The 25,248-nt window shown below is 47.9% G+C and overlaps 1 protein-coding gene and 1 long non-coding RNA gene across 3 annotated transcripts; one reads left to right on the top strand and one right to left on the bottom strand.

Annotated features, from left to right (window-relative positions):
* Window positions 1-205: 205 nt before the first annotated feature.
* On the bottom strand, window positions 206-21,120 carry UPF1 (UPF1 RNA helicase and ATPase). 2 transcript variants are annotated; one of them, XM_027723278.2, is made up of 24 exons: window positions 20,595-21,120; window positions 14,622-14,764; window positions 13,951-14,040; window positions 13,463-13,630; window positions 12,447-12,627; window positions 11,831-11,992; window positions 11,091-11,175; window positions 10,826-10,924; window positions 10,516-10,633; window positions 9,509-9,668; window positions 9,282-9,400; window positions 8,866-9,030; window positions 8,554-8,668; window positions 8,266-8,409; window positions 7,379-7,592; window positions 7,085-7,202; window positions 5,733-5,889; window positions 4,724-4,866; window positions 3,728-3,902; window positions 2,955-3,036; window positions 2,294-2,455; window positions 1,962-2,179; window positions 1,274-1,396; window positions 206-1,157 (listed from the first exon to the last, which is right to left on the bottom strand). In XM_027723278.2, exons 1-23 carry the CDS (start codon window positions 20,817-20,819, stop codon window positions 1,277-1,279), a joined length of 3,363 nt encoding a protein of 1,120 aa, XP_027579079.1. In that variant the 5' UTR covers window positions 20,820-21,120; the 3' UTR covers window positions 206-1,157; window positions 1,274-1,276. The 2 variants fall into 2 exon arrangements, with proteins under 2 accessions (XP_027579079.1, XP_027579089.1); XM_027723288.2 differs by having other exon boundaries at window positions 10,516-10,624.
* On the top strand, window positions 20,595-24,108 carry LOC113989071. Its single transcript, XR_005566218.1, has 2 exons — window positions 20,595-20,778; window positions 23,517-24,108. It is a non-coding gene; the product is annotated as an uncharacterized LOC113989071 (long non-coding RNA).
* Window positions 24,109-25,248: the final 1,140 nt, after the last annotated feature.

The following is a 25,248-nucleotide window of genomic DNA, read 5'->3' as shown; positions in this document are numbered from 1 at the left end:
AGCCAATTAAAGCAGACAGAAAACACTTTGAAACCCTCCTCCTGCCCGAGCGCGCAGGCTCCTCTCACTCTAACTGCTATCCAATGTAGGAAGAAGAGGCTGATTGCTGCAACTTTAAATCACACTGAAAAAGTTCTCAAGGTTTGGTGCTCTAATTTAAGTTTTGTTTGAAACAATATTTTTTTGTTGTTTTGTTTTGCTTTTGTTTTTTTTTTTTTGTTTGTTTGTTTTTTTTTTTAATATAAGCTTCTCAGAACAAGGATCTCCCAGGTCCACCACTAAGAATTCAGAGACAAACTTCTTTTCTTTAAAAAAAACAAAACAAAACAAAACAAAACAAAAAAAACCCAAAACAACAAACAAAAAAAAAAAAAAAACAACTCAGTGCTCCTTTTTTTGAAAGGATCTCTTTTAAAACCACCTCGTCACGAAAGACCCGTTCAGAATGTGGGCGACACGATGACAACTAAGATTTCAGAGCCAGTGTTGGACAACAAAACCTGCATCTCAGAGTTGAGCATCAGCTGGATCCCGCTGGATTTCTGCTTGGCTTTGCTGTCACCGAGTCAGGGACTCTCCCTCCCTCCCTCTCTCTCTCTCTCTTTTTCTCTCAGATACTCTGCTTCTAAAATGTAAACAGTTACTGCTAAAATATAGTACCCCTTAGAAACGAGACCAACTCTGAGATGAGGGTTTTCCTCTCCCCCGTCTGCTCTGAAAAGTAGTAGCAATGCCCTGCTCGCAAAGAGAAGGATGGAATGAAGTGAAACCTGCTTTTTTTTTTTTTTTTTTAAGGCCCTTCTCTCGAGCGTGGGGGTGACTGGGGGAGCAGGGACTCGGCTGACCACTCAGTTTGGGGTGAGTTCCTTCCCAGCGAGGCGCCAGCAGGTCCGTCAGGGCTCTCTCTCCTCCGCGGTCTCCTTGTCTCAGTGAGCTATAGCAGTGGGCTCTCTCGCGCGCTCCTTTCTTTCTCTCTCTCTCTCTTTCTCTCTCTCTCTCTTTCCGTTGGTTGGTTTCTTTCTCCTGTTGCTCTCACACAGTGGTGCTTCAGTTTTAGCAGTGGAAAACAGGTATCCATTTTATTTTATTTTTTTTATTACCCAGAATAAAATGCTGATGAACTAAGCTCCACGCAAGCTTAGCTCTTCTTCCTCAACCTGGAAGCGAGGAGACAAAAAAGGGGGCTGTGTTAGGGACAGCACCGCTCACACAAACCTTTCAGGAGCTTGGAGGAGGGGGAGGAAGCAGAGGAGGGACCCCCCGAGGTTCTTACACTCTAATACTGTGACAGTCCCGTCACTCCACCATGTTGATATGCACGTTCACCCTGGTAAGTTGAGTCCTGTGACAGCGCCACGTCAATCTGGGATTTAAACTCATCACCAAGGTAACTGTCCTGGAAGGGAAAGGCTGTGTAAAGCTCCTCATCACCCCCAGGTGCTCCCTCACGAAGCTTTTAGAACACCTGGGGGCCCAGGTTAAAGTCTGAGGGTCTGCTTGGGTTTTTAAAATCCAGTTTGGTGTGGAATTTGCGTCAAAAAGGGGGTTTTTTGGTGGCTCAAAGTTAAGGCTTCGAGTCGGGGACTCTCCCTCCCTCTCTCTCTTTCTCTCAGATACTCTGCTTCTAAAATGTAAACTATAGTACCCCTTAGAAATGAGACCAACTGTGAGATGAGGGTTTTCCTCTCCCTGTCTGCTCTGAAAAGTAGTTAATGTCCTGCTCGCAAAGAGAAGGATGGAATTAAGTGAAACCTGCTTTTTTTTTAAGGCTGAGGGCTGGACATGCAGCACTTCACCTTTCTGCCCCAGTGTGCTCTGAGTGTCACACAGTGCAGGAGCACGAAATGGTTTCAGTTTCATTTCCCCCAGTGCCAGAACAAGGCTGTGCCTGCCCACAGACACCAACATAAATCCCAGGAAAAGGTCAGACTGGACCAGACTACTCCCCCAACGCTGCTTACCTGTGATAATTCTGGTTGGGAGAGCCCAGGCTGACTCATCTGTGAAGGCTGACTCATGGAGATATAGCCCTGAGTCAGGGGGCCCTGGGAGAAAGGCTGGGACACCACATCTTGGCTCGCTTGGCTGTTGGGAAGGTTGGACTGACTCGTCCCGGGAATCCCAAAACGGTTTTTCTGGCGCCCGCCACGACCGGTCTTTCCTTTGGGAGCCCCACGTCCTGCAAGGAGGGGTGGATCCCAACCAGCAGTGAGGAGTTTGGCTCATGCAAACAGGTTCCTTGATCCCTCCCAGCCCTGGAAAGGGGGGTTCTGCCCCCTCCCAGCCCCTGTACCTGCGGCGGGTCCGTTGGCCTGGCCGAAGTATCCCGGGGGTGGCATCGGGGGCATCACCAGGTTGAAGGGGATGGGAATGTTCATGGCAGTGACGTGGCTGGGGCCAGCACTGATCATCCCAATCTGGTCGTGGGTTTGGAAGTACATGTTGGATGGGCGCCCTGCAGAGGGGGAAGGAGGAGGAAAAGTGATCTCAGGCATCCTGAATATTTAAAAATCAATTTATAGCCCTGCTTTTTATTATCAGGCTCGTGAGCAGGATGAACCAGAAATGGTAAGGACAGGCCAGGAAGCACCAGTATTTCTGGTTCACTGTTTCTTCCACGCTTGAAAATTCCATAAGCTCATCTAACACATGTTCATTCCCACAGTTACTCTGTCACAGAACCATCTGAGATTCCTGAAATGCTTCACACGCTCCCTTTTCCCCTTCATTTTTCAGACATCCAGTTAGACTGGTAGGGGTTCTATATATACAGAGAGCAAAAACCAGGCAGATTGTGAACATTTTCAGTCCTAAAATTCCATATTTTTCTGTAGTGGCTCTTGTAACATTTAAAAGCTTAAAGTGTGTAAAATACCACACACCTCAAGGACCAGTCAGGGGGAACAAACAAACAAAAAAAATCAATCTATAAAGGTGCTAATTTTGATAATTACCTTGACTGCTCCTGTCATAGACAGATCCTGGAATAATGGCCTCACGTGCATCATACATGGCAGTGGTCATGAAACGGGCACCCTGCAAGGATTAGGGGAGTTAGACAAAGCCTCTGCCTTGAAAACTCTGCCCTGCAACCTCAGTGAAACAAAAACCCAGTAAAACCCCACAGATCACGTCCAGTTTGCAAGTGTTGAGGAAATGAATTAGTCCCAAGACATGGAAAACCTCTGGTTATTTTTTCAGCTGCAGCTTGACCACGAGGAGTTAAGATTTTACAGGCAGCCTCTCTCCAAGTGTGAAACATTTGATGGGTTTTCAGCCTATTTGAAGGCTCTGGTGATAGTTTTTCCCCTTGTTCTACTCACACCACTGCCCTGTGAGGGCTGACAAGCTCCCCCCCAACAACTCCTTATTTTATGTTAAACAATCAAGTATAAAACTTGCAGGTTGAGGGTTTGATGCAACGCTGTGATGTTCCATCTGCCTCATGAGCTTGCCATTTCTACACAGAGCAGTTCCTTTGTGCTTCATTCACCTCAGAACTCACCCCTCAGGAAACTGTAGCTTAAAAACCCCCAAAATTCCAACCTAGGGACAGCTGAAGCAGCCGCTTCCCGGGGTCCCACCGCACCAACCAGGCCATGCAAAGTTCCAGGGGTGTGAGGCTGTGCTGGGGACTGTTCATTCCACCCGTTTGCAACTGATAATTAATCAATCAAGCCCCAAGTGCCCCCTGTGGCAGCCCCCAGGGGCAGCAGGGCTCACTCACGGGGTTGATGGTGTTGACGAGCTTGCGGGGTTTGCTGAACTGCATGAGGCTCTCCCGGAGGTTGTTCAGTGGTCCCTCCACCAGCACCTTCTGCTCCTTGTAGTAATTCAGGAGGTGATTCCAGAGTGGCTGCTTAGACAGGGCTTTGGGGTTCCCCACAATAATTACTCCATACCTGTGTGCAGCAGCAGAGGAGCTCGAGTTAAGTTCGTTAAAAATCAATCGATGTAAATCAAATTAAACACTGCTGGTGGAGCAGCCTCCAAATCCATCTCTCAGCTGAAGCAGCCAAGAGAGCAGGAGGTGCAACTGGTTTGTTTACAGCAGATGTTTTCCACAGCATGACAAAACACCTGGAAGGAGGTTGCTGCAGCCACTTTCTCAACAGTCACAGACTTCCTCCTTCAGGCTTGCCCAACCCGTCAGTGTGTGCCAACAACCACCACCTCCTGCTGGGTTCCAAAGCTCCCAGGAAACAAGGGAGACAACCAACATCGTGTTGGATTCCACATCACCTCTCTTGGAATCAAATCCCTTCGAAGCAAAATGGTCCAAAAATGGTTTTTGGAAGGGGTAAAGAAGCAGGGAAGGGATCTGTCCCGAGAACAGAGGGGAAGGACACAGTCTGAAAACTACTGATGCCAAATGGGAACACTGCCTGGGCTGAGAGGAACAGAGAGAGATGGCACAGAATGGTTTGGGATGGAAAGGGTCTTAAGGCCCATCCAATCCCACCCCCTGCCATGGGCAGGGACACCTTCCACTAGCCCAGGTTGCTCCAACCTGGCCTTGGACACTTCCAGGGCTGGGGCAGCCACAGCTTCTCTGGGCAACCTGTGCCAGGGCCTCCCCACCCTCCCAGGGAAGAATTTCTTCCCAATATTCCACCTAACCAGTCAGTGAAGCCATTCCACCTTGTCCTGTCCCTCCAGGCCCCTGTCCAAAGTCTCTCTCCATCTTTCCTGCAGGTTCCCTCCCTGCCCAATCCCGCTTTACCTCGCCCTGGTAAGGGCCACGTTGAGCCTCCTGGGGTCGTTGAGGAACCCAATTCCCTGGTGTTCGTTGGCCCTCACACAGGAAAGGATAATAAAGTCCTTCTCCCTGCCCTGGAAGGCATCCACACTCGCAATTTCCACTTCCTGAAAGGGAGGGAAAACACGTAAATCACGGAAGCCAAACAGTTCTGCCACCACCAGGCACTGCCAGACGTGCTGGCCACGCACTAACCCTGCCATCACTGGACAAAAATGTTACTTTTGGAATGAGGAATGATTTGGTAATTCCACTGGTCACGAAATAGTTTCCCTGGAGGAGAACAGAGAGCCTCAGTTTAGGAGGAATTGCTGTCGTGTTCACTGCTTTATGGTCCTCCCATTTCCCCCAAACTGTGGGAATCAGCCCTTTGCTGGGATGCTGCCAGGGAGAATTCTGAGTATTCCTAAACCCCACAGGAAGAGAGGTCCAAATTAGCACTGCTGCTCCCAGCTCCCAGAAACCTGAATCACAGGGACAGATCATTCCTGGCACGAGGAAAAGTATCTCCACCAAGTTTCCCTTCAGTGAAAACACTGAGCGAGTTCCCAATATTGCAAAACAAGACTGGATTAAACATATAATTGCCTTGTTTGCAGCAACTAATTCTGATGTTTGGTAGAGGAGTCCCACTGATGGGAGGACATGTTCCCAAGCAAATAAATAGTACGACCATCAGAATTTACAGAGCTTGTTTTCCTGTGTCTCTTTATCCAAAACACAAACTTTTCCACAGCTGGAGCCCCAGTGGCCTCTCCCTTCTGGGCCTCAGGACCCTTCCTTTCAACACAGATCTCAGCAGGGCTTCTTCCTTTTACCTGTTCAGCTGCTCCCCTGGCCCCTGCAACCACCTCCCAAACTCCTCTCCCTGCTCTGTTTTAACCAGTCAACTAAAAAGTGCAAAAATCCAACACGGACTGAAAATGAAAATATTTGTGAGGCTTTTCTGGCTTCTCTGTGCTCTCATCTGTACCTGGTAGAGCTTGGTGTGCAGGGAGCCACTGAACTGCATGTACTGCACCAGGTAGGAGCGCTGCCCTTCGTAAGGAGTGATGATGCCAATCTGGTCTGGTTTGGCACCAGCCTTCAGCAGCTTCGTGGTGATTTTCTCCACGTTGGCAGCTTCCGTCCTAGAGGGGAGAGAGGTTGGATTATCCAAGGAGGATTAGACACATTAGGTCTCATTTTTTGCAGCTTAATGGGTCTAAAGACCTTGAACACGGATGCTGTGAGGCCACTCCAATAAAAAGATCAATTCTGCACTGCTCAGACTAACTCAGCTCAGGAACATTCCCCACTGTCACCTCTCGACTCAGATCTCACCCCAGAGGGACACAGGCCAAACCCAACATCTCAGAGGTCTCAGAATGACACAAATTTCTCCTTAGGTGCACCTCCACCTTCTCAGAATTACACAACTGGACTTCCTGGAACAGCAAATGGAACTTTTGGTAGAGTCAGATGTCCACGTGTGCTTTTATAACCCAGACCATCCAAAACAACCCCAACCTGCCGTGCAAACGGATCCTTCAGGTGCTTTATCTCAAAGCTTCAAATGCAGAACTGTTTTTAATGTCAATCAGCCAATTATTGTGCTGTTTGTTTGTGCACAATCTGCTCTGCTGTCTCCAGTCTTGCACATGCTGCTCAGGAAAGCAGACTGGGATTAAAAATATCTCAGCAGTTATTTTTCAGAGCTTGGTCTTGGTTTCCCTTCCAGGCACATGAACAAAACATGTACAACCAAGAGGAACAAAGTGGTTTAAGCTCCTTCTTTGACAAAGAAGTTGGACTGTGCAGAAAAAAGGGGTAGGAAAAAGAAAATTTAAATTCCCATCCCTTCTGCACCACCACTAAAATCCAAGATTTAGGGCTCTGCTTCAGGAGCAGCTGGAATTCTGGCTTCAAAATGCAACTGGATCAGCATTTCCTGCTGTAACTGCAGTCAGTTTATTCATCCCACAGATCAGGCACTTTATCACCCCTTATACAACCTTACACAACCAGTGAAGGAAGACAAACTCCTCCACAGAGCAATTCAAACCCACTTAAGCTCTGAACTGCTCCCACTTGGTGCCTTTTTCTCCTGGTTTACTGTACAGGGAGCCCAGGGCAAACCAACCCCAACCTGCAGCTCAGGCTGCACCATCCTCCATGGCAGCTTTTGTTCAAGAGGCCCACGAGCCACTTCAACTGGTCATTAATTACCCCTGAGGTTTTATTAACTCAGAGCATGGGAATGAACAGCCCTGAGTCCTGGTGGCCCAGCACCCGAGTGTGGATGTCAGAGGGGAGTTTTATTTTACCTGCCTGAGTTTTATTTACCTGTTTAAGTAAGAGGTGCCTGAGCTGGCAATCTCCTCCTGTCCTTGGGTGACGTAGAAGAACATTGGTTTGTCAGGCTGTGGCCACTGGAAGTCAAAGCCTTTCTTCACACGGTCAGCTGAGGAGCAGGGGAACAGCAGGTGGAACAAAGTTAACAGGAACACTTGGATATTTCCATAAATACTCCAAACTAAGGGCAGTGGCAACTCTCTTCATTCCAAAGGAATAACCCAGGTTAAAGAAGCTTGTCTTTGACCTCCCCAGTGCCTCTGGGGGAGCAGAGTGGCTGCTCACCTGCAGTGACCCCGTTCTGGAGCGAGCCCTCGTAGAAGATGTTGGAAGGGAAGGCGCTGAGGGCGGGATGCATCCGGTACTGCACCTGGAGCCGGATGGGCCGGATCCCCAGCACCACCAGCCTCTCAAACAGGGACTGGGACAGCCCAGCCTTGGCAGCTTTCTTGCACATCACCACGGGCCCCAGCTGGCAGTGGTCACCCACCAGAATGAGCTGTGGGGAAGAAGAGCGCGTAGAGAAAGTTTATTTTCTGAAACTCGTTTAAAACAATGGCAATATCCTACTAAAATATAGAGAATCACAGGGTGGTTTGGGTTGGAAGGACCTTAAAAGATCATCCAGTTCCACTCCCTGCCACGGGCAGGGACACCTTCCACTCTCCCAGGTTGCTCCAACGTGGCCTTGGACACTTCCAGGGATGGGGTAGCCACAGCTTCTCTGGGCATCCTGTGCCAGGGCCTCATCACCCTCACAGGGAATAATTTCTCCTGAATATCCAATCTAAACCCACCCTCTGTCAGCTTAAACCACTGCCTGATGTATTAGGAACTTACCAGTCTGGCTTGTGATAAGCTTCAGGTCTCACCTAAGGCTTAGGAACCTTTAGTGTCAACTCGCTTTGCAGCTGATCATTTGGAAATAAAAGCTTATTCAGCCTCCAGATTGTTCCAAGAGCAGAAAATGTTCCAGGCAAAGATTACGCCATGGAAACCGAGAGCTGACAGGACTAACACAACCCAGAGTCGTTCAGGTTTGTACCACGGAGGTGTCTTTCAGGAAAAGGGAAGAATTCTGCATCCCTGCGTGCCTACACGGGGAATGTCACTGCTCGGTGCTGCCTGCTGGATTTAGAAACTCCTTCTGTGCTGGAATGCAAGGGGCTCACCTGCTTTGCTCCCAGCACAACGGGCACCATGCACTCGGGCTCGGTGGCCTGGGTGCTCTCATCGATGAGGATGGAGCGGAACTGCATCTTGGCCAGCCTGGGATCCCCGGCGCCCACGCAGGTGCAGCAGATCACATCCGCGTTCTGGGGCAGAAACACAGCACCAGTCACCCAGCTCCCGCCCTGGACAGCGTTCAAAACCAGCCCAGGAATGCCCCCCAGGTGCTCTGAGCTCCAGCAGTGAGCTGCAGCTCAGGTCAGGGGGGAGCAGAGCACGGGGATCCTCACCATGAGCAGCTCCCGCTCCGCGGTTCGTTTGAGCGCCCGGTAACGCTTCTCGTCGGCAGATGAGAGCTCTCCAGTCTCATCTTTGAGCTGCTGCAGTTTCTGAAGCTCTGGCATGCTGCAAAAAAAAATAAATAAATAAATCAGGAATTTTGCTTTAGGGCCTGACTGTTTGTAGGATCACAGGGAAAGTAATTTTTAACCAATCGTGACACGTACAGAAGAGCAAAGTCAAGCAAATAACTGAGCTACGACAACATCCACCAGTCGTGTCCCTCACAGCACCAGAACCAGGGGGTTCTGCTCGTTCCTCACCTGTCCATGTTCCTGATCTGGTTGTGCAGTGCCAGGAAGGACACGGGGGAGTCGATGGCCTCCCTGCTCTTCGCACACAGACGCACCACCTTCAGCCCGGTCTGGTGGATCTTCTCGGTGAGCTGGTCCACGGCGATGTTACTGGGGGCACACACCAGCACAGGCCTGGGGAAACACCAGCCAGCAAGGCTCAGCAAGCTGCAGATTTTTCTCCACTAGACTCATAGTGAAACAATGTGCAATGACACCCCCTCTGAAAATAATGGGCTGGGGAAGGGTATTTGCTGAACCCAGCCCAAGCCTTCCCAGAGAATGGCAGTAAATGATAGGAATGAGTTTGGGTTTTAAAATCAAGGTGATTCCTTCCATTAAGAAAGTCACCTCATGCATCAAGACTTGGAGAGAGCAGCTCTTACCCGTTGCCCTGTCTGGCCAGATGATACACGATGGTGGCTGATGTCACCGTCTTCCCAGTGCCAGGGGGACCCTGAATAAGGCTCAGAGGACGCTGCAGGACAGTTTTCACAGCATAAACCTATAAAAATGGGGTTTATTGCCAATTTAGCATTCAATGCATAGGATGTTGAAGTTGTTTAACCTCCATTCCTAAATCCTTCACGTAGCCAAGGGGAGAGGGGGTTACCTGAGAGTGGTTGAGATCAGGGAGTCCTTGTGCTGTGAAGCGCTTTGGCAACTGGCATTTAATAATCACATCTTCCACCTCGTGGCCCAGCAGCTTGTGATAGATGTACCCAGACACTGAGGTCTCATCCACAGCAAAGGTTTTGAGAGCACTCTGCATCCTGAAATGAGGGAAGGGATGAAAAATAAGTCAGGGAGATCAGCATGACCTCAAGTCAACCATCCCATGCCAAGGTTCAGCAGGCAGCGGGCACAAATTGAAATTACACTTCTTGGAAAAGAGAGCAGTGGAAAAAGACTTATTAAGAGAGTTAAGGGACAAAAAAGTTACACTCTCAGAACACAGAGCTTGTTTTTCTCCATGTGAACATTACAAAGGAACCAGAAAAACGTGTAGAGGGACACCAGCCTTTGGCAGAAGCTGGGACAGTGATTTTAGGTGCAAGATTTGAAGAAAAATTGCACTCATAATAAAGAATAGGATATATCACTACTACTACTACTAGGATATACTAATAAAAGGAAATTCTAATATCCTAACAACAGGATAATAAGCCAACCTACAAAATGCAGTACAGATGTGGCTGAAGCCCATTGACCCCAAATGTCTTGAAATTTTAACCAGTTAAAGCAACTCCAAGCTCAGGAATGCCAACTAAAACCAGGCATCACTTCCCTCCAGAGGAAGCTGAACGACAAAACTGTTTTTTCTTCTCACATTTCAAATATTACTAAACAGAAGGTGAATTCCCCCCTTTGCAGCAAACCTTAAGAGTGCCTTCAAAATGGGAAAAATTGACCATTTTAAGACATTCCATTTCTAGTCAAAAATCTAGTTGCTCTAGGAAGCAGGTGTTCCCACACTCCACACACTGAGATTTCTGATTGCTGGTGTCAAAGTAACACAACTTTTTTTGGATCAAAACCACCCATTGGAGGCAAAGAGAAAAAAAAACCCACAGAACCTGCACCGACCCCGTGCCAGGTTCTGAAGTGTTCTCCCAATACCTGTCAAAGGAAGTAGATTTCCATACAAAATCCACTTGGAAGTTGTGAGTAACTTCCACAGGGGCTCCCACGCTGCTCCTCAGCTCGATGGCAATCTCATCACCATAATCTGTAGAACCTTGTTAAGTAGTAATCTATAGCAACAATTTGAATTTTATTTTCCCCAATTCTGGTCATTTTTTTTTTTTTTTGACAGCAAGATCACCCCCCAGGACAAATTGAAATTATCTCAGAATTACTTCTGGACTTATTTAATGGCTTCTTGGAGAGGCTGCAGCTCCAGGCTGAGCTTTATTTAAGTAAAGGATACTATCAGGAACTTTGATAACGTGACCAATTCCTTTCCACAGCGGGGCCAGGTCTCCTTTGTACCTCAGGCAGATCTCATCTCCTTGCATGAGCCTCATGTCTGCAAAGGAAGGGGAAAAAAATGCTCTCAGCAACCATCTCTCACCATAAAAACCCTCCAAGAACTACCTGCTGTCCCAGGTCAGATCCTCACAGTTCTTCAAACATTGAGGTTTTTTTCACCAGGTATAAAAAAACCCCCCACAAAACAACCCAGTTGTGATTACCTGAGTCAGTCTTTGGCAAAGTGAAATAAGCAATTCTCTTCTTGTTCAAGCCCAGGTCCCATCTGACTGTGATGTTATCTTGGGTCTAAGGGTGAAAGAAAAAAAAAGGCATTTATTATGTTCTTAAAGAGCTGTTTATTATGTTCTTAAAGAGCTGTTTATTGTGTTCTTAAAGAGCTGTTTGCCAACTGTGCTTGAAAACACCAAAACCTGGTGTTCCAGTGTCACAGAAATCTGTATTTCTTGCTCTGGACTGAGCTGCCACCATCTGTAGGAGGTTAATTCTGTTCTACAAAAGCGAGTTGTGAGAAACAAAGCCCTAATCAGCACCTGGGTTATTCTGTCCTCCACCTCCCCAACACTCCTGAAGGGCTTCCATGACCTCACAGAACTCAGGTTTCACTGGCAGGTCCCACTGAGGTCCTGCAGGTCACCAGGGGAACAACACACAGGGGGGGCTCAAGTTGCAGCCCCGGGACAGAACATTGTTCTTGGAAAGAAAAACTTCCAACACAAAAAACATGGAAGCTCCCAAGTGTTTCAAGCTCTTAAAAAAAGAAAAACCTCAGCTGGAGGATTTTTCTTTCCTCTCCCACTGATATTAAAGTGCTGTTACAGCCCAGTAATTAAGATATTTATTCCACTTAAAGCTTCCTTCTGTGCTCGAACAGTGACCCTGAGTTTGACACCAGAGGACTGGTCAGAAAACCCCTCAAACAGGCAAATTTCAAGCAAATTACCTGAGATTCCTTGAGTTTCTTGTCATAATCTGCCTCAAGCTTGACTAGAGGACCAAATATATTTTGGTATTGATAAGCATCTTCGTATCTAAGCAGGACGTGCTGTGGTTCTTCATCCACACCAGGCTTTTCCAAGTCCTCCAGGGTTGCAGATGGATTTTCCTGGAATTTAAAGCACAGGTGTTTCGTTTCAAAGCCTGAAGGATAAAGAAGTGACACCAGGACTTGTGCCTTGGTACCACAGGGAGTTGCACCAAGGTGTAAAAGCTACACCAAGGCATTCCAATAAATCCAGCCAGGTCTGTCCTGCTCTAAGGGATGTACAGAGAAACCCCTCAAAAAATAATAATTAACAGCCCAGCTGCCCAACATCTAAAGCAGAAACACGTGGGAAGACTTGATACGGGGAAAGCTGCTTTTTCAGATGGCTGAAGAACCTAAAGGTGAAGCTTTCCCACTCTGAACAACTGAACCCTCTGGCAATTCCCCTTGTCCAGGGGTGTGATTTCAGTATTTCCCTGCCTTTCCCAGTGGCCAAAATCTTTTCCCTCCTTCCCAGCCCCCCGGAATTGGCACTCTGGGATAAGCTGAGCAGTGTTTGAGGAGCAGCAGGTACCTTCCAGAGCTCCTCCAGCTTGTTGATCTGCTGGGCCGTGATCTGGCGGGCCCGGAGCTGCTCCTGCTCCGACGGGATCTTCACCAGCCAGGAGAGGAAGCAGCGATCCTGGATGAGGGGCTGCCACTGGGAACTGTCCCAGTTGATGTCCTTCAGGCTGCTCTGGCTGGCACAGGGCTGCCTGCACGACCAAAACAAGGAAAAAAATGAATGATTACACACATGGAAGGAGTAAAACTGGGTTTAGTGTGTGGCTCCTGAAACAACTCAAATATCTCGGTTAAAAGGGGGGAAAAAAAAGGCAAAACAACCCCAGTCTGCTGTGAAAATTGAGTTTTTTAGCTCTTGTGTTTGTTGTTTCAACACTGGGAAGGGTCAGTGTTGTAAGAAGTGTTGGTTGGGTGTTTCTAGGGCTGAAAATGTCTGCATCTGAAATGTCAAATATGACACCCTTGGGAGTGGTTACAGCCCATTATAGCAGAAAATGGGATTACTTCCCATCTGCTGTTTAAACAAGTAGGACTCATTCCACAGAAACACACTGTCCACTGTCAGATACAAGCTAAGTGACAGCACTGAATTAAAATACAGTTATAAAACCTGACTGAACCTGTCAGAGAACAATTCCTGATTTACTGCTGTCTCCAATGATTCCATGAGCTGAGAGGAAAAACACCCTGTGGAAGAGTCACTACTCCAGAGTAACTTCCTGGACTGGTCTGTTCCTCTTCCAAAGCTGGAAAATCTCAGGTAAAAAAGGGGTAAAAAACCCCACCTTTCTCCCACCAAGGAATCCTTCCTTTGGGAGGAATATTTCTCTATAAAACTCCAATATCTGCCCAGCACAACAGAACTTTCCTTTCCTGCATTACCTGCTTGCAACCCTGAAGTCTGTGTGATCATCCCAAGGAAAAAGGGGTGGCAAAACAAGAGCATAAAAGGTACTTTGGTGCAAAATGAAGGCCAAGAGCTGCCCTTTAGAAAGCACAAAGGTGGCAGCAGAGGCCTCCTCTCACCTGCACAGCAGAACCACCACGGAGTCTGCCTTGGCTGGGATGAAGCCCAGGAGGAACACGTTCCGACAGCCGCAGTTGTAGCACTCCAGGACGGTCTCCCCCAGAGGTCCATCCTTGTGGAGAGTCACCTCTTTGCACTTGGCTCTCACCAGATGGTTCACAATGTGGCTGAAAGCAGAGAGGAGATCCATTTGTAGCCAGTTCGTGGGAACGTCACGTTTAGTCCCGACTGAATTGATTAAAGGCACAAATAAAATCTATTTATTGTGGCAGATGTTGCTCTTTTCACCCACCACCACTGGTCTCTCAGTGCACGGGTGTTTCGAGGTAGTTTAGTGTGAAAGAATAGGAAATGTGTCAAAAAATTCCTCACTTTTAAGTCACCAGGCTTTGTTTATCCCCTGAGTAAGTGGCAGCCACCACAACACTTCCAAACAAACCCTCCAAACCCGGAATTGTGCCAAGATTTCCCTCCTTTCCCCCCTTACCTGCCCGAGGTGTTCCCACGCCCGTTACAGAACCACTTCTTGCTGGTGTTGCAGTAAACCACACAGGCAGGGTCGTGGATCCCACAGTAACTGGAATTCAGGAGGAAAGAACCAGGAAGTGACTGGGTGATTGCTCCCAGGAAAATTCCAATGTGAGATCTAAGCCACTCAGCAGTGCCCAAAAATAAGGGGAAGTGAAGACTGGGGAACATGAGGGGTGGGAAGGGCCTGGGACACGAGCCAAGCTTCTGTTCTGAGGCACAAATATTTTAATCCTTCCCACCACTGCCATCCCTGGGGTGGCTGATCCTTGTGTTTCTTCCTCAAAGGAGTTCAGAGCTGACCCTCCCACCACTGCCATCCCTAAGTTGGCTGATCCTTGTGTTTATTCCTCAAAGGAGTTCAGAGCTGACCCTCCCACCACTGCCATCCCTAAGGTGGCTGATCCTTGTGTTTATTCCTCAAAGGAGTTCAGAGCTGACCCTCCCACCACTGCCATCCCTGGGGGGGCTGATCCTTGTCTTCATTCCCCCAGGGAGTTCAGAGCTGACCAGGAGTGGATGTGGCAGCTCTAAGTCTGTCCAGGAGCTCAGAGGGTCTCAAAATGCCCGAATCTCCCTTTCATTCCCACCAAATGCTCCTTCCCTCTGGGAATAAAGCCTGGGTTTTACCTGCAGGCATGCACAGGGAGATCCTTGGTGTAGTAGGTGTCTTCCTCATCCTCCTCAAAGTTGAGCTCTGCCAGGAGCTGGCTGGTCTTGGCCACGTTCTCATCCACAGCCCCGTTCTGCAGGATCCCATCGGGACCATTCACCTGGAACACAGCTCAGAGCTCCAGTTCTGCCCCCAAACCACCACAAAGCCAAGGAAAACCACCCCTACTCCTCCCAGCAAATGCTTGTGTTTCCTTTAAAACCCTCAACAGGGAAGAAAAATGTTCCTAAGAGCCGAAAAACACACATTATGGACTCAATCCATCAGCTCCTGGTTTACAGGAATATTTAAACTCCAGCTGATAAGTGGGGGGGAAAAGAGTTGCCAAAAGGAGATTGCTTTGCTGCAGTCCCATTTTTCCCCAGCCTTACATAACTCCTAATCAATACCTGCCCCATTACCTCCTGCTTCCTGGGATTAGTTAAACTCTCCAGCTGATAAGTGAGGGGGGGAAAAAAAGTTGCCAAAAGGAGATTGCTTTGCTGCAGTCCCATTTTTCCCCAGCCTTGCATAACAGAATTCCATTTAAACAATATTCCAGCAGGATCAAACACTGGGTTTGGTTTTTTTTTTTTTCTCCTATTTTTTTTTTTAATTTCAGGGATCCACCTGAAAACAGGATCTTTGCTGTACAGGACTGCCCTCACTTATTCCTGTTGTTGTTGACACACCAATGCCAGAATCAGGGAATTCTGCACCATTTGGTGCTGGGTCAGCAAGTTTTGCACCCCCATTCCCCCCCCCCGCCTTTCTCCTGGTAAAAATAACTCCTTTTTTGGGCACATTTCCCAGCAGGAAGGAGCAAAAGGGGTGTGGATGTCACTTGGATTTTGGCATGGCCAGGCCAGGTGGTGCCTCTTGGGCCTCCCAGGTGTCCTGGTTTCATTCCAGCAATGAGGGGCTTCAGCACCTTCAGCACCCCCCAAAAACTGTGCTCAGACACTTTGTTCTTGGACTTGTTCAGCCAAGATCCCACCAAACCTGAGGAGGGCTAAGTATGTCACAATCCAGGGTAATTTTGAGTGGAAAAAGGTGGGAAAGGGATCCCCACAGTGACAGCAGTGATTACACAATATTAACATGAAATCAGTGCTGAGGTAACTTCCCTATCACAGCAAATTCAGGTGTATTAACCCCTCCCAATGTTTCAGAAATATATTTGGTTGGACGAGATTTATCTACAAATGAGAGGATAAAAAAAAAAATCACTTTTTTTTCTGAGAAAACAGCATTTTAACAACTGGTTTGCACTGAGATTTAATGCAATTTATCAGATATCTGAAAGAAAACTGTCCCCAGTGAGAACACCAAACCTTTAGTCAAAAGAAAAATAAAAATCTGATTGAAACAGTTGCTGCAGCATTTTCAAGCTGTTGAGACTCCCAAGCAAAGCAAAACCACCTCACTCCTCTGAAAGTCTCCTTTGGGTTCCAGGCCAGGCAGTTGCAATATTAAAATTGAACAGGGTTAAAGTTAAAACCAAGCAGGAGCCACTTCACACTCGCCCTCAGCAGTTGGGGACTGGACTGGGCTGGGTTTCCTCCCCTCCAAATGAAATGAGGTGCGTTTGTAAAACACAGTTTAAATGCTCTTTTTATGGATGGCTTTGAGCAGAGAGAATCAACCAAGAGGAACCATCAGCAGAGGGGAAAAAGGAATTGAAAAAAACCCAACAAAACCCACTGAAGGAGGTGCAGCAGCAGCACAAGCCACCAGTGTGAGGAAGGCAAATGCCTCCCTGGGCAGCAGCATCTGCATGGATGTGAGGAGAGAAATATCCATTTAAATGGATATATCCATTTCAAATTGATAGTGCCATCTCAGAAAACAGGGCAACAGCTTCATAACTGAGCGTGGAACAGGTGGAATTCTGAAGCTTTAAGCTCAGCTGAATTTCTCAGAAGCAGCAGCACTACCAGGCTTTTTCTGGCCTGAAACAGGCACATTTTTCTATTCTGTTTTTTTCTACCCCAAAACAGGTGCATTTTTCTGTTCCAAAGACACTATTAATACACACCAGCTGACAAATTTAATTGGTCATTTCAATACATTTAATACATTTCTTGGGTGCTCCTAAAAAGGGAGCCAGAATACAATTGGAAAACTTGGGTTTTCTTAGGGTTTTTTTTTTGTTTGTTTGTTTTTTTCCTTTTTAGGGCAGAAAATGAAGAAATAACTGCAAGTTCCTTGTAGTTGTGCATAAGGTGACCGTGCTGGTGAGCCCCTGGCGAGCTCCTGCCCTCAGCTGGGCAGGGATGATGTCACTGATGTCACTGATGTCACCTGTCCCGGGAAGATCCAGCGGCAGCCAGAGGCCCTGGCAGGCTCCCAAGGAGGAAGTGATTGTTCCCAACCCTCCTGGGATGTCACTTTATGTGCACAGGATTAAAAATCTGGCAGCAGGAACTGTTGTGTGTGTGTGTGAGAGAGAAGGAGGGGGGGGGGAACTTCTCTATTTTCCAAGTGTTGGCTGCAACTTCTGGCACAGCAAGTTGAGCAGCTCCAAAGCTGAGGTGCCACAGAACCACCCCTGGGACTTCCCCGATCCTTTCCTGGCCTCTGGAATAGTGGTTGGGGGACAACAAAGTCCAAGCTGTGGCTGCCCCTGGATCCCTGGAAGTGTCCAAGGCCAGGCTGGAGCAGCCTGGGAGAGTGGAAGGTGTGGGACTGGACGGGCTTTAAGGTCCCTTCCAGGCCAAACCAGCCCAGGATTCTCAGGTGTGAGTCCCCAGAGAACATTCCCAGCCCCATTCCCGCTGGCTCTCCTGGCTCTCACACCCCACCCAGCCCAGGAGAGCACACCTGGAGCCACCTCCTGCACTTCCACTTGAAAGTGCTGCTTTTCAAGCTGGAACAGGAAAACTAATTGCACTTCAGGAGGTGCTGGGCTGCAAAAGGGCTTTTGCACCAAAGCCTTCGGCCCCAGCAGCCGTGGGGATGCGTTTGCAGATGGGCCCAATCCAGGGAATTCTCCTGGAATTATACTTAGGAAAACACGCATTTTTTTGGACTTGGATGGATAATCTGAGTTATTGTTTGTAGATTCTTTGCTCTGAGGCCCTGAAGTATTTACTGGAGGGTCTGATAATCCCTCTGAAGGCTGATCTGCTTTCCCTTTCAAAAGGAGGAAGTGGCTCTTGGTGAGAGCTCTGCCCCCACACCCCACCCTGGGCCGAGCTTCCAGATGGGACCCGAGCAACAAGAAGTCATTTTGCTGAGACAAAAAAGGGCTTTGTTAGGGCTGGAAATCAAACCCAGCCTCCAGAGTCTAGACCAAAAAAAAAAAACCACCCAAAAACCTGAGGGCTGCCCCAGCTTCCTTCAACCACTCCAGCAGCTTCAGCTCCCACAGCCACACCGGGGGCATGGCTGGGACAGGCCCTGGCTCAGGAGGGGAAAAACGAGGCAGAAATGAGAATTTCGGGGAATCAGAGATTGGGTTGGGTTGGAAAAACCTAAAAGGTCAACAAGTCCCACCCCCTGCCACGGGCAGGGACACTTTCCACTGGCCCAGGTTGCTCCAAGCTGGCCTTGGACACTCCCAGGGATGGAGCAGCCACAGCTTCTCTGGGCACCTTTAAATTCACCTTAAAACATTCAGGCAAATCCATTCTTATATTTCATTAGAGGGAAACAATGGGAATACAGTTTCCTGAATTAAAACCAGCAGAGAATGCCTGCCCTTTATCTTTTGTCCATTGGACACTAATCAATTTTAACAGCCTCTTAAACTATTAATTAAATATACAAAATAAAACTTTATTAACTAAATAAACTAAGTTTTTAGAGACTAATCCATCACATTTCCCTAAAAAAAAATAAAATAAAAAAAATCATGTGCCCTGCACTGCTCAACTACTTTTTTTTTTTTTAAACACCAGGACATGAAACAGCAGAGTAGAAGTTTACACCTTCAGCAGCTTCACCTATTTATTTAATTAGCTTTAATTATAATCACGGGAATAATATTTAATTAAGGAAAATGTGATCAGTTTGGAAGCTATCATTTAATAGTCCCCCTGCCAAAAGGCACAACAAGCTTCAGTTAATTTTGTTGAAGGCAGCAAAATTTCCCCCAGAACCTTTAAAAAAAAACAAAAAAAAAAACCAAACACACCAAACACACCTAATTTCTGATCTTATCACCCGTGAGGCCTCTGAAAGGGCAAGTCTGAGCAGATCCAGGGGGTTTGTTTGACTCCAGCTCAGGAGGAAACGATTCTTATTCCACTTCTGAGAGGGCCTTGTTGCAATAAATCCCTTCTCCCTCCACGCCCTCCCCAAAAACCCACGTTTCTAAAGTCAAACTGAGGACCAGAATGACCACGAGAGTTTGCAGAAATAGATTAAAAGGGAAAAAACAACCATAAAATCCCTTCCTCTTTGCCAGACACAGCAGCACCTGAATGTGCTCTCCAGATCTTTTAGGACTTTTTTTTTTTTTTTCCTTTTCACTTCAAAGGCTTTTCAAACATGTTTAGACAAAAAGAAAGAAAGAAAAAAAAAAAAGACCAATTATTAATCCTCTTGTCTGGTCTTTTAGCTTATGGGGCTTATTTTGGGGTGGTTTTTCTCCTTTTGCTGGCCATATGTTCTCTACTGGGGAGTTCTGGAGTGATCACAAGCCATTAAAGCTTTAAAAACTTGAGGTTTTATTACAAATTTTAAATCGATTCGTGTGTAGTCTGTACACAGACAGGATTTTTACTAAATAATTCTGATCTCTCAACGCTCAAAAGTGGAGAAATTCCACCCAAACGTGAACGTAAAAGAAAATAAACAAACAGCCCAGGCTCTGCCTTCTGAACACACTGCCCTGAGCACATCCTGTGACACCACCCAGGATGTCACCGAGTGCTCTCAGACACCAAAAGTGACTCACTTCGTCCCGGGATAAACCCCCAGGACAGGATAAAAACCCCTCCAGTCCCGCCCTCTGCACCTGTGGATCCCCAGCGCTGGGTCTGCCGCCCCTTTGCTCCTCTCGCAGCCCCCCGATGCTACAAAATTTGGCGAGCAAAAGGCGACCAAAAAAAATCGGCTCCGCGATAAAAAAAAAACAACTTACCTAAAACTTTCAACTCCTCCTTAAACTCAGCCCTTAACACGTGGATAATGTGCAAGCATTTGCTTGTTAATAATGGGACAACACGAGTGTAACGAGACTGAGCTTTCCACCGTCTTTAAAACGCAGAAAAGTGGGAGTTTTTTAAAGATATGGACGAGTTTTTCAGTGGTTTTGTCGCTTTTGCTACAGACACAGAGAAGGTGTAGCAGTGACAACGTCTTCACTCGCCCCTCTTCTTGTGAGCATGTAATATAAAATGTAACATAAATTCCCTCCCTCCCTTCGCTTTTGTGAACTGCTAAACAAATATAATGGGTTTTAATACCGAGTTATAGCAAAGAAAAAGAAAAAAAATAGGCCCTGAAAGCTGTTTTTAAGTCACGAGGAAGCAGAACTTAAACCTCAGGCCAATATCGACTGTCCCTCCGAGGCAAACCCCAAACGAAGCGGGGCGGCAGAAAAGGGGGGGGGAAAGGAGGATAAAACCAATAAGAACGGTAAACGAAACCCGTAAATTTTTAAACAGCAGAAGCGTATTTTAGTCAGGAGAAGTTAAAAAAAAAAATAAAAAAAAAATAAAAAATTAAAGCCGAACTCCCCTCAGCGCCCAACTTTCGACAACCAAAGCCACGTTTAAAGGAAAAAACAAAAAAAAAAAAAAAAAAAAAAAAGAAAAAAAAACAACCAAAACTGAAATAACATGGAGCTTTTGCGGTCGTTTTACCGCAAAAGCGGGATCCGTCGCTCCCTTTCCCGCTCCACACGCGGCTCCCGCTCCCCGCCCAAGCCCGACCCCAACCCGGGCCCCTTCCGGACTCCCCCCCCCCCATCGCCCTCGAAACCCCCCAAAAACCCTCCTCACCTGCGCTTCCAGCGGCCCCGGCGGGCCCTGCCCCGCGCCGGGGGGGCCTTGGCCTTGCTGCGGCCCCGCCTGGCCGGGCCCCGGCGGCGTCTGGGTCTGGCTGGGGAGGGTGAAGTCGGTGAACTCGAACTCGGAGCCCTGAGTGTCGGCGCCGAGCAGCTCGGCCTCCTCGGTGTCCAGGAAGGTGAGGGTCTGCGAGCTGGGGCCGTACGCCTCCACGCTCATGGCGGCGGCGGCGGAGCCTGGGCGGGCGCCTCTTCTCCTCCTCCCTTCCCCTCAGCGAGCGCCCGGGCGGCCGCGCTACGCGAGCGGCGGGATCCGCCGCGCGCACCAGGCCGCGCCGCCCCCCCCCGGCCACACACACACACACGCGCACACGCACACAGACGCACGGAGAGAAGGCAGAGACAAGAGAAACGAACCCGGCGCTCGGGGCGGGTCCCCCCCCGGAGGCGGCGGAGCGGCGGGGGCCGGTCGGGGGGGTGGCCGTGAAAGGGGGGGGATGTCCCGGCGGGGGCTCTCTCGGGCGGGGGGGGGTTGGGGGGGGGTCGGTGCGGCCGCGGCCGCCGCGCGCGCCAGGCCCGGAGCGGTGACGCGGGCGCGGGGGGGGGGGGGGGGGGGGGAGCGGGGGGTGACGCCACACGCACGGCGGCGGCGGCGGCGGCGGCGCCCCCTAACGGCCGGCAGGGGGCGCGCTCGCCCTCACACACAGAGGCAGCGAGGAGGGGGGCGGGGTTTTGGCGGTGAGTGATGGGAGCGGCGGCCAATGGGTTGTGGAGTTGAGCGGGCAGGGCGGGGCGTGAGGGTGGGTTGGCAATGAGATGGCGGAGGGGAGAGGCGGGGTTTGGGGCTGAGTGACGGGAGCGGCGGCCAATGGGTCTTCGAGGTGAGAAGGATGGGCGGGGCGGGGGTGGGTGTGATCCGCCCACACAGGCGGGAGGCGGGGCTTGGTTCTGAATGACAGGTGTGGCAGCCAATTGGTCTTCGAGGTGGGTGGGCCCCGCCCACACATGCGGGAGGCGGGGCTTAGTTTTGAGTGACGGGTGTAGCAGCCAATCCGCAGTGGAATAACTAATTCACAGCCTTCCAATTTTTATTCCCGCAGTTTCAGGGCTTTTTTTGTTTTTTTAATAATAAAATAGATTAGATTGAAATTTTGTCGATATAGAAGATAAATTTTTTTTTATTTAAAAAAAAATCCCAACACAGTTATTCTTTGCTCTTCCATTTATCACTGTGCAGGTGAGGGGAAATTTTAAGGAATTTTCATTTGGAGACTTGTTTCCAAGGCCAGGACGGGGCTTGGAGCAACCTGGGATAGCAGAAAGTGTGGAAGAGGGAAATCGGGGGGGACCAGAGCCCAGATGTGGAGGAAGGAGCTCTGGGAACATTCAACATCCCAACTGAGCAAGGGCTGGGCCAGCAATAAATCAATATTATAGAGCAAGAAATGCAGTCGGGACGTTTATTCTGCACATTTAATCTTGTTTCTCTCACTTCTCTATTTCATCTCTTTTTATTTCATGTCCAGGAGCTCGGAGTGTTTTAAAACTTAGAGGATCTCAGGATGGTTTGGGTGGGAAGGACCTTAAAGCTCATCCAGTTCCACCCCTTTCACACCTTTCCACACCTTCCACTATCCCAGGTTGCTCCAGCCCCGTCCTGGCCTTGGAAACAAATCTTCAGATGAAAATTCCTTAAACTTCTACCCCACCTGAATAGTAATAAATGGAAAAGAATACCTGTGTTGTTTTGGTTTGTTGTTTGTTTTTTTTTTTAAATAAGAAAATATTTCTCTTTTATACTGGCAAAATTTCAAGCAAATCTATTTTATTATTTAAAAAAAAAAAAAAAAAAAGCACTGAAACTGCAGGGAAAAAATGGTTGGAAGGCTGTGAATTAAGTTATTCCACTGCAGATGAGACACTTCTGCTCAGTTACCACGAGAGGGACACAGAAGGAAAGCTAAAAAGGAGCTGGGGAAAAAAATACTACAACACTCCAAAGCTTGACTTGGGATCGTAGCAACACACGCTGGCCTTTTGTTTGGGAATATCTGCCACCATCCCAACATTCCCAGAGCTTCCTTCATCCCCCTGTAATCCCTAAAAAGCTCCCCGGGCCTTGGAAAATGTGCTAATAAAGACGAAAATGGAGCTTTTCCCAGAACTTCATCGTCTCTTCCTGGGTTTTTTCCCCCTTGGAATGTCCTGGGACAGGGAGAGCTGGGCCTGGCTGGGGTTTTGTTCCATCCCGAGCCTTTGGAGCAGCAAATCCTGCAGGGCCGGGCCTGTGGAAAAGGGGCTCAGGGAGGGATTTTTGTTTATTCTGCTGAATCTTCGCTAATTAGCGGTTAATGAGGCAGATGCCGTGAGGGCCCAGCTCCCAGAAAACGAGCCCAGCTCCCAAAAAATGAGCCCAGCTCCCAAAAAACAAGCCCAGCTCCCAAAAAACGAGCCCAGCTCCCAAAAAACAGGCCCAGCTCCCAGAAAACGGGCCCAGCTCCCAGAAAACGGGCCCAGCTCCCAGAAAACAGGCTCAGCTCCCAAAAAACGGGCCCAGCTTCCAAAAAACGGGCCCAGCTCCCAGAAAACAAGCCCAGCTCCCAAAAAATGCCTCCGTGGAACAAGGGGAGCATCAAATCCTTCACAGTAAACACTGAGGGGTTTATTGGGCTCTCCTGGGATTAAAAGGCCCGGCCCTGAGATACTCTGGATTAATGCAGTTTATTAATTTAAGGATCTGCAGTTTATTAATCCTTAATGTCAGTAAGGATGGAATTCCAGCACAGCAGGGATGGGATCGGGAGAGAGCGCTGGGGAAAAAAGGGTTGTCCTGGGGAAAACTGGGGGGGGGAAACCCCTATTTTTTAAAATTTTCGACTTTATAGACTTCAGTTTTAACACTTGTGTTTCTTGGCAGGTGGTTTTGAAAAGATCTCAAGTGCTGTGATGCCAAGTGGTCGATTTTACAAAGGCCTGTAATGTAAAAAAAGCCCTTTTTTCACCAGCTAAAAACACCTCAGGTGTCATCCTGGAAATTGAAGAATTATCCTGGAAATTTAAGAATTATTCTGGAAATTGAAGAATTATTCTGGAAATTGAAGAATTTCTCGAAGGTGCCAGAATTGAAGTACAATGGGAAATGCAAATCCAGCCTTGATTTCAGGGATATGAGCAGTGAAGTAGTGAAAACTCAGGAAAAAAAAAGAGCTTTGATTCCTGGTCAAAGAATTTTCCTGGGATAATTCTGTTTGAACTGATTCACCTACAGGTTCAGCTGTGGCTGCATAAAGTGTTCCCAAAACAAGGCATGGAGATGTCACTTGGAGCAGTGAAGGAAAAGGAGGAGAAGATTTTGACATTTCTCCAGTGATCTGGAATGGAAAATGTCCTTGGAAATTAAGGTGATGAGGGACATTAAAAGATAACATCAATATATGAAAGCCAGGAAATGGAACTCGCTGTTTCACTAAGCACCAAAAAGCCAATAAACTTCTTAAAACGTAATTTAATATGGATTCTTAGTGTTAAGCTGTTATTATAAATATTTAATATGAAAATAGTAATTAAAACCACGGTATGTTGGTATAAAATTCGAAATCTTTCCCCTCAGAAATGTGTTTAAATCCTCCCTAACTCCCCTTCCTTGAAAACAGCTGAAGTGTGTGTTCATCCCAAACAAGGCCACGTTAGCACAGGGTCTGGATTCAAGGAATTAATGGAGGGAATTGTTGTTTTATGAACAGAACTCGTGGCATTAGGCAGGTTTTTAAGGTTGCAGAAGTACCCCATGAAGTGATCTACTCCTCTTTAACTGGCCCCAAAAGTTAAAGAGCACTAGAAAAAGGCAGAGTTTCTAAAATCTCAGCAAAAAACCAAATTCTCTGGAATTCACGGGTATATTCAGGAAGATATTTGAGAGTATCTGTGACCTATTAAATCTGGAAGGAGGAGATTTGTTTAAAAACACTCATTTTCTAAAGGGGCATCAACGTTTCTTTAAATGGGATCTCTCCAAACCAGATGTTGTTGTATCTGAGCATAAAAACAACATGTTGAAGGTCTCGGTTTTCCATGTTTGGTCGAATTCCTGGCACTTCTCCTGGGCAGATGGAGGTGATTGAGCATAATGGAAAAGCCAGGCCTTCACAAAGGGCTCGGGGTGTGTCTGAACTTCCTCAGGTTGGTGGGGGAAAAAAGGAAAAGTGGTGAGTTTTCAGGTGTCTCCTCGAAATTTAGGAATCCTTGGAGCGTTGGCAGCGTCGCCCCTGAGGTGGTGGCAGCTTGATTTCTCCTCAAAGCACCCCTGCTTGGAATTTTTTGGGTCAGGGTTAAAACAGGAGCTTGGGTTTGTGTCAGAACAGAACAAACCACTTGAAAAATCCCAGTATTTTTTTTTTCAGTCCCACCCCTGGCTTTTTCTTTGCTTTTTTTTTTTTTTGTTTAAGAATAACACGGATTCTCTGCATCTAAAGTAAATCCTTCCAAGCAAATCCTTCTTCCTGCTGTGGGAGAAGTCTGTTTATTTGGCACTTGCCTTAAAAATGGAGTGATGTCAGGAACCCAACATTTGGGGTTGGATCTGGGGGCTGATCTGAAGGTGCAAGGTGTGTTTGGCCTTAGAATGTGGCTCCAGGACTTACAGGAGGGGC

The sequence above is a fragment of the Pipra filicauda genome, unplaced genomic scaffold (assembly GCF_003945595.2).
Source record: "Pipra filicauda isolate LSUMZ 115617 unplaced genomic scaffold, ASM394559v2 scaffold667_size348046_pilon, whole genome shotgun sequence".
Taxonomy (NCBI): Eukaryota; Metazoa; Chordata; class Aves; order Passeriformes; family Pipridae; genus Pipra; species Pipra filicauda.
This window is presented reverse-complemented; position numbering and strand designations above follow the sequence as displayed.